This window comes from Acinonyx jubatus, chromosome X (genome assembly GCF_027475565.1).
Source record: "Acinonyx jubatus isolate Ajub_Pintada_27869175 chromosome X, VMU_Ajub_asm_v1.0, whole genome shotgun sequence".
Taxonomy (NCBI): Eukaryota; Metazoa; Chordata; class Mammalia; order Carnivora; family Felidae; genus Acinonyx; species Acinonyx jubatus.
This window is the reverse complement of record NC_069389.1, coordinates 111,890,645-111,909,825: the sequence shown is the minus strand read 5'-3', so window position 1 is coordinate 111,909,825 and position 19,181 is coordinate 111,890,645. Positions and strand designations below refer to the sequence as shown.

Below are 19,181 nucleotides of genomic sequence, written 5' to 3'. Positions count from 1 at the left end.
TGTGGTCCACAATCTTGACTTTTTTTTTTTTTTCCCCTACTTGGCAACCTAGTGTCTTTTTATTTTGTTCCATCTTCTCACTTCTCTCTAATTATCATTTTTCTCTGGGGCTAAGTCTTCCTTCTGCTTTCTACTTCCAGCCTGTCTCTCTAAACACACTAGTTGGCATGACTCTCGTGGATAGGCTCTGGCCCTGAGTTTTCCTTCACGTCAAATCTCCTATTTCTAGCTGCCTGCTTCACAGCTCCGTGTGGAACCCACGCTGTCCTATTAAATGCTAGTGTCCAACACAGGTCTTCTGATTTCCTCCTGCAGGCCGGTTTGTTTTCTCCCTTGTCTTCGTTATTCTCGTTGCCACTGTTCCCCTTCTCTCGCGCCCTAAGTCACCAAACACCTGTGGCCCTTCTGTTCTCCTTCCCTCCCTCCCTCACTCTGTATATGGTCACCTTGATCCCACCTTTGGCCATAGCTCTCATTTGGGTACCATCTTGTTAAAACGAACCGCTTCTCCCGTCTCGTCTGCTCTGACTCAAGCACTTTCAGTAGGGATGAGGGGCACCCGGGTTCCCCCCTGTTGGCCCTTACTGTGTCTGTACGTGCTCTGTGTCCACTGGCACTCCCGTGTCCAGCCCGAACCCTCTACTCCTGTTGGTCGTTCCTCCCGTTGTGTCCCTTCCCCATGCCGTGCTCATGCCAGCCTCGAAAGCTTTCCTCATCTGGGATTTTCTCTGAATTCCTCTCGGCCCTAACAGAAATCTTACTCCTAATTAAACCCAGTTCAAGGGCCATTCCCCGAACGGTGTTTCCTCCAGCCCCTCTAAGCCCACGTTGATCTGTTTGCCCTTGCTTTTTTGTACTTACTGGGTCCAAAGAACCTTAGAGTCTCAGTTACACACTTTGCCGCTTCTGTATACACTGTATTCTTTCACGTGTGTTAACTTTGCTTCTTCACTTTATGCTGCCGCTTGCTCTAGACCCAGGGGATGGCAGTGTCTTTCGCTCACCCTTTACACAAGCCCTCCACCCTACTTCGCGCGCGCACACACACACACACACACACGGCCCATCCTAATTGAGGGCATTGTCTCCATCTACTTTCTTCTCACTCTCAGTCCCCACCACCATCAGATGCTTTTCTTTTTGTCTTCCACCTTCAGAGCCTCAGTCACCCCAGGTGAGGAAGCGGATCCTACCAGAACCATATCCATAGAAATCTGTCCTGTCCCTTTGGTCAGAGGCAATATCTCTTTTTTTCCCCTACATTTACTGCCTTTTGTTCAAATCACTCACTAGGATCCTGCCTACTCCACTGCCCAGGAAGTGATGCTTCGGTAGAGTCACGTCTTCCAGGATATCACCTTCTCGTCTGTCATGTCCATATAGGTGACTTCCAGTCACTTCCCCAGTCCAGATACTCGGTTTCCACTTGATTTCTCCAGCTGCTTCCGGAACTGTCTTCTTGGGTGTGTCCTTACCGTCTCATCCCAGCTTTAGAGCGGGCCATCTTCCTGGTCTTCCGCATCAGTGACCGACCTCACTGTACTTCCAGGTTTCTGGATTCAAAACCTTGAAATCTCTGTTGACCTCCCCCGTGCTTTACCCTTCCGTGTGGTCTCAGTCACCAAATTCTTCCATTCTCTGGGACATTGTCCAATTCATCTATTCTTTGCTTTCCTGCCAGGTCCAGGCCTGGTAACAGCTTCCTGAACTCCTCTCGTCACTAGCCACCTAACTTCGCTCTGGGCCTGCAGTCTTGCTTTTTCTTCCCATTCCTCCTGCACCCTACTCCTACTTTCAGAATATTACCCCCTGTTGATCTGGACCCCGATATACCTGTCCGTGCCCCACCCCACCCCCCATGTGAAAACTCACTGATGTGGTCAAGCCAGTCGGTTTTCTGAGCATATATTATATACACCTGGCTATGCGCCTTAGCTCATTCCCACTCTCTGGAATACTCCTCCAAGCCCCTTTTCCCCATCCCCACAAATTTTTTTTAATCTTTATTTCTGAGAGAGAGACAAGAGTGTGAGCCGGGGAGGAGCAGAGAGAGAGGGAGACACAGAATCCGAAGCAGGCTCCAGGCTCTGAGCTGTCAGTACGGAGCCCGACCCCGGGCTCAAACTCCCGAACCGTGAGATCAACCTGAGCCGAAGTCGGACACTCAACCGACAGAGCCACCCAGGCGCCCCTGTCCCCACAAATCTTTAACCATCTTTCGTGATTTCGATACAAGGACTCTTCCTTCCGTAAAATCATTCCTCATTACTCCGGCATGTAGTGTCCTCTCCCTTCTCTGCCATCATAGGCCTTTTCGCGTGGCCAACTTAGCAGCGTTAGGTCTTCTCTTGCACAGATACTTCACATTGTTAGCATTCCTTGTTAATCTGATGATCTGATATTCTTGTATTCATTCTTTATCTCTGTACTTCCATTATCTGTTGCTTAAGGTGTGTGCCCAGCCTGATAGATTGTGTACAGTTGTAGTTGATCGATAAATAGTTTTTAGTAGATTGATTTCTTTTTCATGAAGCTATCCGAGAGATTGAAGGCAAATTCTTAATCCAGGTGACCCGGGGCACAGTGAAAAAAACACCACGTTTATCTGTCTAAATCTTTCGTGATTTGATTGTCCGTGGCTATATATCTTTTTATCGGTCCACAAGGACGACCCTTAATCTTCTTAATCTATTTTTATGCAGACGCTGTCACCCTTGATAATGTTACTGCTTTCCCTAGACCTTTCCTGGCTGCAGTTTTTCTTCCTTGAGGTGCTAATCATTACTGCACATCTGTCCCCGGTGCAGTTAGGTAACCAGTATTGTAGCCCATCGAAATCAAATTTAGGGGGCGCCTGAGTGGCTCAGTTGGTTAAGTGTCCGACTTGGGCTCAAGTCACGGTCTCCCGGTTTGTGAGTTCGCGCCTCGCATCGACAGCGCAGAGAGCCCGCTCCGGGTCCCGTCTCCCACTCTCTCGCTGCCCTTCTCCTGCTCGTGCATGCTCTCTCTCTCTCAAAAATCAATAAGTAAACATTTAAAAGAAGAATACGTTGGACTTTACTAAGAAAAAACACAAATTTAGTTTGGGTTCTTTAATTTCATCTTTGACTTATTTACAGGTTATTTCTCAGAGTCTTCTAAAACACTTTAAAGAGAACCAAGCTGATGGGCGGGAATAGGAGAAAGACGGCATTTCACGATAACATTTGTGTGTTAAATGGAATCGGATGTGGGTTTTTGTACGCCATTTCGTACAACTGAAACCTGATTGAATTTTGTTTAAAGAAAAGACTGTGGGGCGGCTTAACCGTGTGTAAATTATTTTTAATGGCTTATGTCAGAAATGGGTTTTATTTATGTTAACTGCTAAAAGCAATTCCGAGGACAGAATTTTTGCAAGGCATTAGTTAGCTACTTCATTATGTAAGCTTTTTGAAAGCTGCCAGATTCTGGGGGCTTGGGGGGGGTGACACATAAAGCAGTCATTGTCCCCAACCCAGGGTGGGAGGGTAACTGCTTACCCGATATACTCCTACAAGTCATTCCTCCGGGGCAAGATGACTTTTATTCGCTGCCCACCCCGAACACAGCAGTGAGTGGCCCTGCGTCATTGACACATCTTTTTTGTTTTTAGGGTTTTTTTTTATGTTTTCATTTATTTTTGAGACAGAGAGAGACAGAGCATGAGCAGGGGAGGGGCAGAGAGAGAGGGAGACACAGAATCGGAAGCAGGCTTCAGGCTGAGCCGTCAGCACAGAGCCCGACGCGGGGCTCGAACTCAGGGACCGTGAGATCGTGACCTGAGCTGAAGTCGGATGCTTAACCGACTGAGCCACCCAGGCGCCCCGTCATTGACACATCTTGAAGAGACACTCAGGGAACAGGGACAGGCTTCATAAACATATCTCAGGGAACTTTCTGCAAATCGCAGCCATCTTGAAGCTGTCCCCATCTACAAATGCAGCTGCCTGTAGCAGAGATTAAGTCATACCGGGCACTGGGAGGTCTAGTGAAGTTTAGTTGGCCGCCGGATGGGTGTAAGAACTTAACATGAGGTAAGTCCCCGGGGATATGGGAATGCGCCGAAGGAAGTGGTTGTGTCCGCGGGGAGGAGAGATGGAGAGCTTCTAGAAGCGTTGTTCTCTCACTACCCACTCTTATTCCGGTAGCCCTATGCGTGTTACCCCAAACCAGCTTTCTGGGTAACTCTGACTCTCACACTCAACACCTCATCTGAAAGGATGTGTGTGAAGCAGTGACAAAACAGGGACACGTTGGCCTCTCCTGTAGGTAGGGGGCAAGGTTTTCTGACACCTAATGTGCGCACGGAACCTTTAGAACCAGGTGGACCCTGGTGTTACCGGGGGGGGGGGGGGGGGGAAGGCTGTGTTCTTTTGCCTCTGAGAATTGAAGCCTATTGTACGTCTATGCATCGACTCCCTTTCTGCTTGTTTCCAAGGCCTCCATTTACAGGTGTGAAGAAGGCATCGACCCCCAGTGTGGTATAGCCTCACGTTCTGCTCTGACCTTTTCTTTACCTCTTTCGCACTTAATGTCCAGATTGTCAGAATGGTGAAGAATTTGAAGGGCAGCCCGATAACACTGTCGATAGGCGACGGTGCCAACGATGTTAGTATGATCTTGGAATCCCACGTGGGAATAGGTAAGAAGCCCGTAACGAGATGGCATCCGTAAGGTATCTGCAGCGCCCGCAGGTAGATGGTCTCACATTCTAGAGGGAACGTTTTGGTTGCCCGTCTTGGATTTTTAACTTGGGAGTGATAATCACCAATTGAATGAAGGTCCTCGCCTAAGCATGTCCACCCCAAAGCCCTACCCCCGGTGGGAACACAGCAGCGTAAAATTAGAGGACATCTTTATATCAGCCAAGTAGGCGGAATTTCCCCAACCCGCGGGCGGTACAGTCGATCCTTCAGCGCTCCCTTTGACGGCATGCATGAAAGTTTAGTGATTCTCCGCCCCTGGCCACATCGCCTGCTTATGTTGCTGCACTGTATCTTCTGAGATTCTTAACCGGTTGGGACTAAGAGATGCTCATTGGTTGGCTGCTTTTCCACGCGGCAGTATTTACGGGCGCTTTGGGCCATAGCGTTGAATTTATTTGTGGGCACGCAGCAACAGCTTTTTCTCCTGCCTGCACCGTTGTTCTCCATGCCAGGCTGCCGATAGGCAGCAATCCTCATAGCCCGGCAGGTTTTGGGGAGAGGGGGTTAAGAGAAGAAATCATCGAATTAAGTATCTTGGCGATTATAATCACCGCAGTTTGCCCTCCCAAACGCTTCCCATTTGGAAGGCACCCTTTTCGGAGCCCCTCTGTTTTACTCGTTGGTTATTCGGTGTGGACATGGCCTAAAGCTGCTTGAGCTCGATACTCCGTACTCGAGAGTTTCATTCAGCGAGAGGACTCCACCGTCCCGCTGGAGCTCTTCAGTTTCGAGCTCCTAGACCACAAAGCCCAGGGCTCTCGTTGGTTCGCTACAGCCCCTTATCTAGTGGCATGGCCATGTAAGCACTTCCTAAGTGCCTCTCAAATCATTTTCAGATTTAATTTTCTCCTCAGGATAATTTTTGCCCAGTAATGATTACAGCAGCGATTCAGGTTCGTTGTTTTATATTGTGTTATAGTTAGGTGCTTACCAGTTAAACTTCATTTTACTTTGTATTGATCAGTCTCACTGTTACAGCTCCGTTTGGTTAAAAAAAAAAAAAAAAACAAAGCTAAACGATACAAGTGAGCAAGTTAACATGTTAACAAGTTAAAAGTGTGCAGATAACAAATTAGGGGGCTGCCTATTTTATAAAATATTCATGCCATGGAGATTTTTCTTGTGTGTTTTGTTTTGTTTTTTAGGTATTAAAGGCAAAGAAGGTCGCCAAGCAGCCAGGAATAGCGATTATGCCGTTCCGAAGTTTAAACATTTAAAGAAATTGCTACTGGCTCACGGACATCTATATTACGTGAGAATAGCACACCTTGTACAGTATTTCTTCTACAAGGTATCTATTAAAGTATTTCCAATTTGACGTATCACCGTTTAGCCCGGCATCGTCTTAGGGTTTTCCTCCATTTTACACATTTCTTCTGCTGTCCTAGCACTGAGATTCGTGGCCTACAAAACATACGTGATCTAATGAACCAGCAACTACGAATTCCTTTCCATGCAAGAGTTTGGGGATGAAATGTTTAAGTCCGCCTTCCCGAAGTATAGTTTAACTACCACAACATGTACCCAGGAAAAGCTTCCAGTTCCGTTTTGACAGATGTTTACAACCCCATAGCCACCACCCCAGGAAGCTCCCCTGTGCTCCTTCCCGGTCAGTCTGCTCCACTGTGCACCAGTTACTAATCTGATTTATATTACTGTACGGTATATAAGGATGCTTACAACCTGTATAAATTTAGAGACCACTTCTGCGGTTCTGCACGTGAGATTTGCCTGTTTTAGAAGAACTTCCTGTGAATAAAATCACACCTGCTCGTTCATGCCTGTTCCGCTTAGCGTAGCGTTTTTGAGGTTCACCCATGTGTCCCGTATCAATGGTTGGTTCCCCTTTTATCCTCAACGGTATTCTGAACTGCTGTCGTTAGTAGCAGAGCCCTCTTTCCAGGTGAGATTGTACAGGCAAAGCAGACAGAAGCCGAATTGCACTCACTGAAGGATGCCGGGGCCAGGGCCGCGGCCTCGGGCCACCTCCTTGTCTTGCACAGAGATTTCCTCAGAGCGCAATTTGGAGCGCATGAGTATAGCTCAAGCCGCTGGTTGTACGCGTAATGAACTTGGCATGCATGAAGGTGAAGTAACGTCTAAAGTATGAAAATCCTCGTCAGCGGACATGGGCCGGAACTTGATCTCTTGTCCTGTGTTCTGTTCGGTATAGCTTTTAAGGGTTTTTGTTTTTTCACTTCCCACCTTGAAATAATTTCAGACTTTCCAAAAGTTGCGGAGTTACTGTTAACGCCTTAGATAACACACGACATAGTTTTGAAGATCCATAGTTATCACGCCTCCGTAGTCTTCTTTAGTCTGGAGTATGTCCTGTCTTCTTTGTCTTCACGATCTCAGCATACTCGAAGAGTCCTGGCTGCTTTGTGGAATGCCCCTCAATTTGGGTTTCTCTAATGTTTGCTTATCATTAGATTCGGGTTACGTTTTGTTAGCACCAGTCCCCCGGAAGCAGTTTCTAACCTGCTCAGTGCATCATATCATGATGGAGGCACATGTTGTCCGTATGTCTCACTCATGACCATGTTCACTTTGACAGCTTAATTCAGCTGGCGGTTTGGGAGTCTAAAGACCCTTCGACATCGGTCTGTGTAATTTCCTTGGAAAAGAGCATTCAGCCACTAAAACAGATACTTTGTTTTGTGAATGAAAAATCCATGACTATGGTTCTTTATTCTGTTACTTAGATTGTCACAGATGTAGCCTGTGTCCTTTCCACGTGTCCCCATCGTTTTTCATTTGTCTTTGATTGGGATAAGAATGCTTAGCATGAGCAACTCCCCATTCCCTTCTCTGCCCCACCCCCAACCTTCTTCGAAGACCTACTTCCTGGTCCGCATGATATTCTAGGCGCATCTTACTTTTTTTCTTTTAATTTTTTTTAACATTTATTATTAAGAGACAGACACAGAGCGTGAGCAGGAGAGGGGTAGAGAGAGGGGGAGACACAGAATCCGAAGCAGGCTCCAGGCTCCGAGCTGTCAGCACAGAGCGCCACGCAGGGCACGAACTCACAAACTGCGAGATGGTGACCTGAGCCGAAGTTGGTCACTTAAACAACTGAGCCAGCCAGGCGCCCCTCTGAGGTGCATCTTACATTTTTCGTGCTCCAGTCCTGGATTCAGACATTCTCCAAGGAACATTGGTTCCTTTTATTCGAAAATGGCATTTAGGGGGGCACCTGGGTGGCTCATTCGGTTAAGTGTCCAACTCTCGATTTTTGGCTCGGGTCATGATCTCAGTTCGCAGCATCAAGCCCCGCATCGTCGGGCTCTGCGCTCACAGCATGGAGCCCGCTTGGGCTTCTTTCTCTCCCTCTCTCTCTCTCTCTCTCTCTCTCTCTCTGCCCCTCCCCCACTCACACGTGTGCTCTCTCTCCCTCTCAAAATAGATAAATAAACTTTAAAAAAAAAAAAAAAGATGGCACTTAGAACTCAAGATCTGTGTGCTAATTATGCTCATCGCTGCTGCTGCAGTTGGTTCTGGACCTTCTCGGTGGCCAGAGCTAGGACGTGTGTGCACACATACCCGCAGGTCTGTATCTGCGTAGAGATGCATGTGTACGTACACACAACTAGGTCGGGCTGGAACCAAGAATGTGAACTCAGTCTCTCCTAACCCTTGGATCGCAGCCAACACCACGAGGTTTCCTTCTGCCCTTCCCCTTTCCTTGTCTAGGGCCTCCCTTCTCCAGTGGTGAGAACCCCACTTCTCCTGATGCTCAGTCCGTCCACTGATTTGCTCAGTCCTACGACACTCCTAAAGTCGTTTCAGAATTGCTATGTCCTGCCCCCGTGAGCAACCAAACTTAACTAACTTGAGTGATATATTTGTATGTACCTGTTTTTGTCTTTAGCCTTGGAGTGTATAGTCAAAATACTGTTTCCAGGGTTCCTTTTTTTCCGTTTCCACCATTTCAGCGTGGTTAGATTATTTATTTGTAATAGCGTGATGTTACATTTTTACTTGCATGCCATTTTGGTCCTTCCTCTCTAATCTTGATTGATTTTAATTATTTTTTGACTATGTAAAACATTGGCATCATTCTCAAGACAGGGTTCTCTGAGAATGTTGCTTACTGAATTAATTCTCTAACCAAAAGGAGAATTCTGCAATGGTGACTTTTGTCAAATCCCTCATAGATAGCTCTTTTTCCAAAATGAAGCTTTTGAAGTCACCTGTAATGATAATCATAGGCACAGAGAGAACCAATGGTAACATGTTACGTGACTTATTCTCTTGTCTGTGTAAATTATTGTGTGTCTGTATTGTTTTTGGTGTTTTGTTTTGTTTTGTTGTTGTCTCAGGACCCTGAGACCAAGGGTCAGATGCTGCACAAACTGAGCCAGCCAGGCGCCCCTATATTGTTTTTATACACTACTGGGTTTTGTTTTGTTTTGTTTTGTCTTGTTTTTTTAAGTTTATTTATTTATTTTGAGAGAGAGAGAAACAGAGACGTGGGAGGGGCGGGGGGCGGGCAGCGGGGAGGGAGAGAGAATCCCAAGCAGGCTCCATGCTGTCAGTGCAGAGCCTGATGCGGGGCTCGAACTCCCGAACTGTGAGATATGACCTGAGCCAAAACCAAGAGTTGGACGCCTAACTGACTGAGCCACCCAGGTGCCCCTAATTCCAGAACGCTTTTAAGCCATTCATTCATTCATTCATTTTTTTTTTTATTTTAGAGAGAGAGAGAGAGCATGTGAGTGGAGGAGAAGGGCAGAGGGAGACAGGAAGAGAGAATCTTTTTTTTTTTTTAATGTTAATTATTTTTGAGAGAGACCATGCGAGCAGGAGAGGGGCAGAGAGGGGGTGGGACAGAGCATCCTAAGCAGGCTCCACGCTGACAGTAGAGAGCCCAGGGCGGGGCTCAATGTCATGATTTCACAATCAGGAGATCATGACCTGAGCCAAAATCCAGAGTCGGTCGCTTACCCCTCTGAGCCACCCAGGTGCCCCTTTTTTCCTTAAGTTTATTTATTTATTTATTTTAGTTGTCTCTACAGCCAATGTGGGACTCAAACTCACAACCCTGAAAGCAAGAGTCTTGTGCTTTTCCAACTGAGCCAGCCAAGCATCCCTAGTTCTAGAACATTTCCATCACCCCAGTAAAAGCCCCCTACCTGCTAGCAGTCAGTCCCAAAACATATTGTTTTGTGCTTTGCCCTTTTCACTTCGTATGTTGTGAACAATTTTCTCACCCAGTTAAAATATTCACCTAAAATACGATCATGGTGCAGGATCCTAGACCCCCGTGATTGGACACTGAGGTCATTTCCCCAACAATACTCTGGGTTTTCTTTTATCACCAAGCATTAGAGTTCATCTTAGACCGAGCCTGCCCATCCATTTCTGTCTACCAGGGAAAAGAATTTACCAAAGTTCTTTTGTTTTTTTAAGTTTGTTTATTTTGAGAGAGGGAGAGCACACGAGTGAGGGTGGGGGAGAGAGAGAATCCTAGGGAGGCTCCGCACCACAGCACGGAGCCCAACACAGGGCTCTAACCCACAAACTGGGGTGTGGCGCCCCACCAGAATTCTTAATCAGATTCTGGTTTATAGGTATATTACCAAGTTCATGTGCAAGTTAATGACTCAAACCATTACGGTGTTTGGATTTCATGCGCTGGTTTTCGCAGAAGGGAAAGCATAGCAACTGCTTTCGTGTGTTGGTTTTTGGTGAGAAATCCCAGGTCGTACTAGCTTTGTGTTTTCTCAAAGATACACATAACTGTGAGGGGCGCCTGGCTGGCTCAGTTAGTACAGCGTGTGACTCTTGATCTCAGGGTTGTGAGTTCAAGGCACAGTGCCTTCTTAAAAAAAAAATTGTAAAAGAAATACATCAGTGTGAACCCAGGTTTACGGATTTGCTAAGGCCGTGCCATCCAGTGTCAGCAGGTATCCAGGCCGAACAGATGATGGTGATAGTGATGATTAAACCAATACATGTAAGGTACTTTGCTGATTGACAAAAGCCCTTTATTTTCTTAGTCCTCACGAATTTCCTGTGAGCAATTAGTATTATTTGTTTTCTTTTTTTTTTTAATTTTTTTTTAACGTTTATTTACTTTGGGAGACAGAGCACAAGCGGGGGAGGGGCAGAGAGAGAGGGAGACACAGAATCCGAAGCAGGCTCTCCAGCCTCTGAGCTGTCAGCACAGAGCCCGACGCGGGACTCGAACTCACGAACCGTGAAATCAGGACCCGAGCCGAAGTCAGACGCTTAACCGACTGAGCCACCCAGGCGCCCCTCAATTAGTATTATTTCTATTTAAAATACGTGCAGGGGCGCCCGGATGCCTCAGTCGGCTCAGGTCATGATCTCACAGTTCGTGAGCTCGAGCCCCACGCTGGGCTCTGCCCTGCTTGGGATTCTTCTCTCCCTTTCCCTCTGCCCCTCCAGCCTGCTCGTGCGCTTACACGCACACGTGCTCTCTCAAAATACATAAACATTTAAAACATAAAATAAAATATATGGAAAGCAGGGCCCAGAGTTTACGTAACTTGCCTTTCGCTCCCCAGCTCAGAAGTGACAGAGCTAGATTTCCACGATAGGTTTATTTACTCTCAGTCCAGGACTATTTGTACATCACGCTCCGGGACGGGTGGTCATTCTCTGTCACTTTCGCCTAGTAGGAGAGCCCATGAAGATTTGCCGTTCGCATCTGCCTGGCCTTCTCCCATTCCTGGGGCTTGGTTTGCGTCTTTAAGATTTTGGCCTGCAATTCGAGCACCTGCCACCAGATGGAAGGAATGCTCTGTTAAGGAAGACAGAGCAGGCATTAAAATGGCTGTTTGTGGGGGTGCCTGGGTGGCTCAGTCGGTTGAGCGTCCGACTTGGGCTCAGGTCATGATCTCACAGTTTGCGAGTTCGAGCCCCGCGTCGGGCTCTGTGCGCTGACAGCTCGGAGCCTGGAGCCTGCTTCACATTCTGTGTCTTCCTGTCTCTCGGCCCCTCCCCTGCTCATGCTCTCTCTCTGTCTCTCAATAATAAATAAACGTTATAAAAAAAAAAAAATTTAAATGGCTGTTTGTGGTCAGTCATTAACTTATCCCTGTTCCCAGTTTAGGGGATTATTTGTATAGATAATGCCCTCTGTCTTCATTCGGATCTCTGCCCCCATTATCTTAGTGACTGACTTAGCAGGATTTCTTTTTTACTGCTGCCTTTTGTCCCAAGACGATTTGTCACTCGGCCCTCTTAGGCTGAGCTGAAAAGCCTTCCTTCCTCTCACCTTGCTCTCGCATCTTCAAATAACTGCCCCTCTCCTGGAGTGCCTCGGGGACGGGTGTTCCTGCCTTCTGTTCCTCTGTTCAATCCACCCTGCATAATTCAGCCAAATTAATGTTTGGGAAATGCCACTTTTTAACTTGTCCTCCAGAAATTTCACTCTGCATTGTCTAAGGATTCGTCTGGGGTTAAGGCGCGCCACATTCTGACCCTGTCTTATCTTCTGTGCTTAGAATACATACACCTTGCCTTGGTTCCTGCTGTCGGTGTATCCTATCCATCTTTAACACCTCCTTCAAATTCTAATTTCTTTATTCATTGCGTCAACAGATGTGTTTGGATGTGTTACCACGTGTCAAGCACTGTTTTAGGACCTAAGGATTCATAGTGGAATAAGGCAGGCAAAGTCTCTGTTCTCGTGGGACTTAAATTCTAGAGGGAGAGTCAGACGTCCCCTTCCCGCAAAGCAGCCCCCTAATCCTCCCCCCCCAGTACTCCCTTCTTCAATCTCAGAACACTTTTTTTTTTTTAATTTTAAAGTATGATATCGCATTCTACCCAAACTGATGCATACATGTGAGCGTTGCTGTCCCACGAGGTGCCTTTGGGAGCTGTGACGCTCTGATGCCATAAGGACTTGTTCAGTACACGTAGAGCACTTTTCTTTAGGAACACCATCCAGAGCCTGCAGTATATTCACCTAAATATCCTCAACTGTGGCAGATGCTCACCCTTTGAGGATGCATTGGAGTTTTCAAAACAGCCTCGCGTCTCCTGGCCGGGTAAATTAGCTAAGTGACGGTGTGTGACACAGGGAAGGAGACTGGTTTTCTGACAGCTCAAAACCGGGCTCTTGAAGGAGCTACCTAAAGAGGAATCCAGAAACATCAGAAGAAGTGACAGCAGCCCTGAAGTAAAGTCACATCCTACCTTGAAGGATAGCGCTCATTTGAAAATACCAGTTCTGGTCATTTTGCCGGAAGACGTTAATTGCAGTATCTATAGTCCTGCCTGGTGGCGTTTACCGCCTGATGAATTCTCAGCTTGCATTTTTGCTTGTTTGTTTTTCCTCTTCTCCCAATTAAACGATACGTCCCTTAGGAGTGAGAAGTTTGGTTCTGTTTTTCGTATCCCCCACCATACGATCTTTGCACATAATCGGTGATCGGTAATAGTATGTTGATTGTTTGATGAGACAGAAATACAGGTAGTAAAGCATCAGTTGATATCGTTAGTGTCAGTATCCACTGTAACAGTATCCTGGCTGTTTACGATTTTGCAAATCAAGTTCACGTGTAGGGGGTAGTACCGTTCGGTGTTTTTATTGTATGCAAGAGGGTCTCCTAAAGTGAGATCCTCTTTCTGCTTGTAAAGCTAACGTTGGTATTAATGTAAATGGAATCGTTTGCCTTTGATTTGTTTGCTTAAACCTCTAATGGAGATTGATTGTGTTAGGATATTAGAAGGACTTAGGACTGACTCTAGACTATTTGGAGTACAGTATCCTGTGTTAGTTTAGAAAGTTTGGGAGGTGAAAACATTAACCCTTGTTTCCATTTCTTTCCAGAACCTTTGTTTCATTTTGCCACAATTTTTGTACCAGTTCTTCTGTGGATTCTCACAACAGGTTTGTTTCCCTAGTTATTTGTTATAATGTAGTTGACATTGGCTATTAATAAATTACCTTTTTATGTATTGGACTGTAGAGAGGTATGTTCAAAGTCCAGTGATTTTTTTTAATTTTTTTTCTTCTTTGATTCAACAGTTGATCTTCTTGGCCTGGCTTTTGACAATAGCAAACGTTTATATCTTTGCTTTAGTGATGTTCTTATGATTAACTATCTTTTTGAAAGTTATTTGCTATGTCCTGTTGGAGTTGAGATAACCTTAAGAGTTTTCCTTTTATTTTATTTTTTTTAAGATTTTATTTGTAAGTCATCTCTATACCCCATGTGTGGCTCGAACTCACAACCCCAAGATGAAGAGTCACATGCTTTTCTAACCGAGCCAGCCAAGTGCCCCAAGAGTATTTCTTTTAATCAGTATAAACCGTGTTTTCCAATTATCCTAAAATAGTATAGTTTAATACTTTATCGAACAAAACCTCACCCCTTTGCAGCCTCTCAGATTGATTTTCTAGAAAAACGATCCTTAAACTGGCCAAGAAGCTGTGATCCCGGGATAAAGCCTTGGATGGCTTGAGCGTCTCTACATTTTTTGCCCTTTGTTCTTTGCCAAACGTCTGTTACATAAAGAATATGCTCTGTGTTATTTTGACCCGTAAGCGGCAGGATGGGCATGGACATTTGTAGTTTTAACCACCAAAATGGATTTTGTGTTGCTTCTCGTGGAAGTATAGCCAAACACAGGAGCTGTAATACTCACTGAGAAATTTTGTGGTTAATCTATAAGCAATTCCATGATTTGGCCAAGTTGAGCTGCTCCTGACATCACCACAGGTATTAGAGGACCAAGTTTCTAAATTTCAAGGCATGCTTCATTCCTCCTGGTAGGAAGCAATGTGGTTTTGGTTTGGGTTTTTTTTGTTTTTTTTTGTTTTTTTTTTAATTTCTTGGCGGTATTTTTAATTTTTTTTAATGCTTATTTTATTTTTGGGAGAGAGACAGAGCGTGAGCAGGGGAGGGGCAGAGAGAGAGAGAGGGAGACACAGAATCCGAAACAGACTCTGGACTCCGAGCCGTCAGCACAGAGCCTGACGTGGGGCTCGAACTCATGGACCATGACCTGAGCCGAAGTCGGATGCTTAACCGACCGAGCCACCCAGGCACCAGGGCAGTATTTTTAAAACAGTGTATCCTTCTGAATAGGAAGTGACCGCTCTCTTTCCCTAGAACTTGCCTCCTCTTCGTTAGGTGACCTGTCTCTTGTATCCAAGACTAACAGTATTAGTTACAGTTTTCTAAATTTCTGATGAAGCTGCTTTGTCTGAACGTTCAGATCACTGCTGACCACATGTTTCTAATCCCTCGCGTCCTTGGATGAACGCAAGTGTTAAAAAGAATTTCAGATTTTGTAGCAAAGCCCTAAAGGGAAATTGGCTTAACCTGGTTAAAACGCTGTTGTTAATTTTTCAAACTCAAAGGGTGTTGCTTTGCCGTCCTTTGTTATCTCATGTACAAGTTGTGTGAAGGAAGGACTTCTTCCTTCTAAAGCCAGCTGAGATTCGGACTCTGGTCTGTCCGGGGTCTGCTTAGGTGACCTTAGCTCTTCAGCTCTCCACGGGAGGTGGCGTTTGGTTTTCTCAGTTGCTCAGATGGTAGGTTCGTTCACTTGACGAATATCTCTTGAGTGTCTCCTGTGTGCCAGGCTGAGTGCCGGCGATATAACAGTGATCAAAACCAAGTCTTACCCCAGCAGAGCCTGCAGTATAGCGTTAGGGGAGAGACTAAAGTCATCCCAGTATGTCAGGTACTGATAAAGACCCTGAAGGAAAAAGTAAAGCATTATGAATGGGCAGAAGATGACTGCAGAAGTCTGCTATTTCAGAGAAGATGATCTGGATCTGGAAAGTTCTCTCTGAGGTGACATTTGGGTGGAGAGCTGAAGGAGCAGAGGGAGGGAGCTAGCAGACGTTTTAGAGAAAAAGTGGATCGGGTCAAAAGATCTCTCCAAGGTGGCGGCCTGTTTGCAATATCTTTATTTTTTACTTTGACCTTGTGCTAGTGCTGGATGTAGCAACCGTTATTGCAAATGTGGTTGTTGTTTTTTTGGTTTTAAGTTTGTTTGTTTGTTTGTTTGTTTAGAGAGAAATAGAACTAGCAGGGAAGGCAGAGGGAGGGTGGGGGGGACAGAGGATCCAAGGCCAGCTCTGGATCACAGAGCCAGCACAGAGCCCAAGGCAGGGCTTGAACTCACACACTGTGAGGTCATGACCTGGGCCAAAACCAGGAGTCAGAAGCTTAACCAACTGTGCTGCCCAGGCGCCCTAATCGTACTTAGGTTTGGAGTGCCTACAGGTAGTAAGCCTTTTCCAACTCGGGTCCACATCCCATGTTCTCCACGACCCTAGAACTTGGAGAGCAGGATTATAGAGAATGTAGAAATGGGACCAGGATTCAGATTCTTCAAGCAAAAAGCAACCCTTTCTTTTTTCTTAGCGTTTGTTTATTTTTGAGAGAGAGAAAGCACGTGCGTGAAAGCAAAGGAGAGGCGGAGAGGGAGAGAGAGAATCCCAACCAAGCTCTGCACTGACGGCAGAGAGCCAGATCGTGACCTGAGCCAAAGTCCGACACTTAACCGACCGAGCCACCCACGCACCCCAAAAAGCAGCTCTTTTCTTTAGCAAAGATAATACTGGTCTTTTTCCTTTGTGAAAAGAAAACATTTATAAGAGGTTTAATAAGAAAGTATTATCAACTAAACCTGTTGGGTTTTTTGAGGGCATTCTGTCTCCTAATTATCCATCTAAGAATTACCGTTCTCTCTCAGGTAACATCGAAGTGTCGTAGTGGAACAAAAAGAGATTGATGCTTCTTTTGTTTGAGTGAAATTCAAGACCAAATTGCATACCAGGCCATCTTCCTGTTTGTTTGTTATCGTTGTTTTTAGTGTTCTCATTAGTGAAAATGGGGTGGTTTCCGATGAAAACATGGTATTGTGTCCCAACAAACTAATCCTCTCCCTTGAGAATTAAAAGGAACAAAACACCTATTTGGAGGTACTTTTTAATTCGTTAGATAATTTTTGCTGTGTTGAAACCTTCGTGTATTCTGTGTAGGAGCCGTATTTTTAATGTCGTTGAGAACGTTGCATGCGTTTTCTTGCTTGGTCTCTACTGCGGGCCAGAGTTCAGGTCCCTTCCCCTGGGCTCCCTTAGTTCCTTGCACACTCACCACTCTGCCTCCCCCTCTAGAACTTGAGCTCCTTGGCAGGGAAGGCATGACTCTTCTCTATCCTCAGTACTTGTCACTTAGTAAGCACTCAGCAAGTGTTTTTGAAGTCAACTAATAAACGAACTAACGTTCTAGTCAAGTTGTTCCCAACCCTTTTGAATCAGCCGCCCCTATTATGACAGTAATTGTATCTTTAGTAGCCGTTGGTTGAAAAACGCCTAATTCTGTTCATTTGTGTCACTAACATTTAAATGCATTTTATTAATCACAAAACATTTATATGTGGGAACATACATGTGAATATAGGATCTCATTTATTCGGGCCACATATAATGGTTATATGACAACATTTAGTACTTTGTAGAAACCTGTGGAACTCAATATAGTAAAGCAAGGGTCATAGCATACCTTAATTTTCTTTCCATTAAAAAAAAAGATCCATGGTGTCGGATCAGTCCTTTATATATGTGTGTGTTATAACTTCCAATCTCTCCTGCTTCATTCATTTAATATTTATTGAATGTTTTCTGTACGCCAAGTTCTGTTCTAGGGGCTCTGTATTGTCAAGACCACCAGCCAAAGACCACCAGGAACACCCCTGTAGTTGATCATATTAGGTTTAGTACTCCATGCCGAAGGAAGAGTGTGCACCGTGAAGAATGGTGGGGCCTCTCAGGAAGAGAATATTAGAAAAGGCTTAGAAGATTGGGGTTGGCGCATCTGGCTGGCTCAGTAGAGCACGTGCCTCTTGATCTTGAGGTCATGAGTTCGAGCCCCATGCTGGTTGCAGAGATTACTTAAAATCTTCAAAGGCGGGGCGGGGGGGGGGGGGGTTGGGTTTGAATTAGGTCATTGGGGAAGGGTGTGGGTGAGGAGGCTTGCTCTAGATTGGGTGCTGTCACTAAGTGGGGGTAATTTTGTGACTAAGCATTTCAGTAAATCTTACCCAGGAGGTTAACTTTGTCATTTGGACAATATTTGTATTCTGTGCTCAGTGTGACTACGGAGAGGTTGCGTTCTTGTCTTGAGCCATCGTGGTCGCAGAATAGCGAAATGCTGAGTCACAAAATTACCCCCACACTAGAATTGAAGCTCTATGTGGGCAGGGACTTTTATTTACTTTATTGTCAGCTATAGCCTGAGAAAAGCCGGGCAGCTTGTCTGGTGCTGCTGTTCTGTGAAGTTATTCATGCTCCTGGCACTATTGTGTGACCTGGCAGAATAGCCTTGTCTGGTGTTGTTGTTGTTGTTGTTGTTCCGGTGTTGTTGTCCTGGCACTCGAGCTTCTGGATGGCAGGGGGCTGCCTAGTGTGATGACAGAGACAATAAAACTAACAAATTTATAACATCGGCTAAAAGGCCATTAGTGCTATAGGAAAATAAAAAACAGGATAAAGGGGGAAATGCATCCATGAGAGAGGGAATGGCAAGGTAAGTCCAGATTGGCCTCTCTGAGAAGGTGACATTTGAGCTGATCTTTGTGAGTGAGGGAGTCATCCGGGAGGCTGTCGAAAGGAAAAGTGTTCCGGGCAGGTGCAACAGTTCAAAGGAAGTCCAAAGTCGGGAGTGTGCCTGACATGTTGGAGGTAGAGTGACGGAGGCATTATTGGTGGAGTGGAGTGAGCAAGAACTGGGAGAAATACGACACGCAGCCAGACAGGTAGAAGAAGCCAGAAAAGTGGGGACTGTATAGCCACCCCTTCGCAGGAACCCTTCCCCCCCCCCCCCCGCTTTTTTTTTTAAACTTTCAGAGATCAAGGAATCCACTGGAGAGTCTGAACAAAACAATGACTTGATTTAACTTATTTTTTTAACAGAACTACTCAGGCCATTGTGTTGAGAATAGACGGTAGGTCAAAGGCAAAGCAGGGAGCCATTTAGGAAGCTTGCAGGGTGGTAACTGTGGAGGTGCTAAGACGTGATCTGGTTCTGAACGTATTTAAAGGCAGAGCCAGCAAACACTTCTTAGTTGATTCGATGTGGGCTGTGAAAAAGAGAAGAGTCGAGGATGAATCCGAGATTCTGGTTGTGATTAATACCCAAGGTTTAGTTGCCCTTTGCTGACATGAGGGAGACTTCAAGAGGGGCAGGTTTGAGGTGAGGGCAAGTCAGGAGTTCAGTTCAGGAGGTGTCAAGTGGGCAGCTGGATACATGGGGACTTGTCTGGGCCAAACATAAATATTCGGGAATGTTCAGCGAATGGATGGTATTAAAACCACAGGGCTGATGGGATCACCTAGAGAGTGAGTATGAGGTTCCAAACAGTGAGTGCTGGAACACTCCCAACAGAGGGCTCGGGAAGAATAGGAGACAGAAAAAATGGCGGGGGTGCCTGGGTGGCTCTGTCGGTTAAGCG

The 19,181-nt window shown here is 45.8% G+C and overlaps 1 protein-coding gene across 17 annotated transcripts in view; it reads left to right on the top strand.

The window, feature by feature from the left end:
* Positions 1-19,181, top strand: part of ATP11C (ATPase phospholipid transporting 11C) — a 168,896-nt gene that overhangs the window by 127,947 nt on the left and 21,768 nt on the right. For all 17 annotated transcript variants that reach the window (XR_008289877.1, XR_008289878.1, XM_053201761.1 and 14 more), the window contains 3 exons: positions 4,561-4,663; positions 5,873-6,018; positions 13,540-13,599. Coding sequence is in view for 15 of the 17 variants with exons in the window: in XM_053201761.1 (XP_053057736.1) it covers positions 4,561-4,663; positions 5,873-6,018; positions 13,540-13,599 (309 nt within the window). In the remaining 2 variants the exon portion in view is untranslated. The remainder of the gene's footprint in view (positions 1-4,560; positions 4,664-5,872; positions 6,019-13,539; positions 13,600-19,181) is intronic.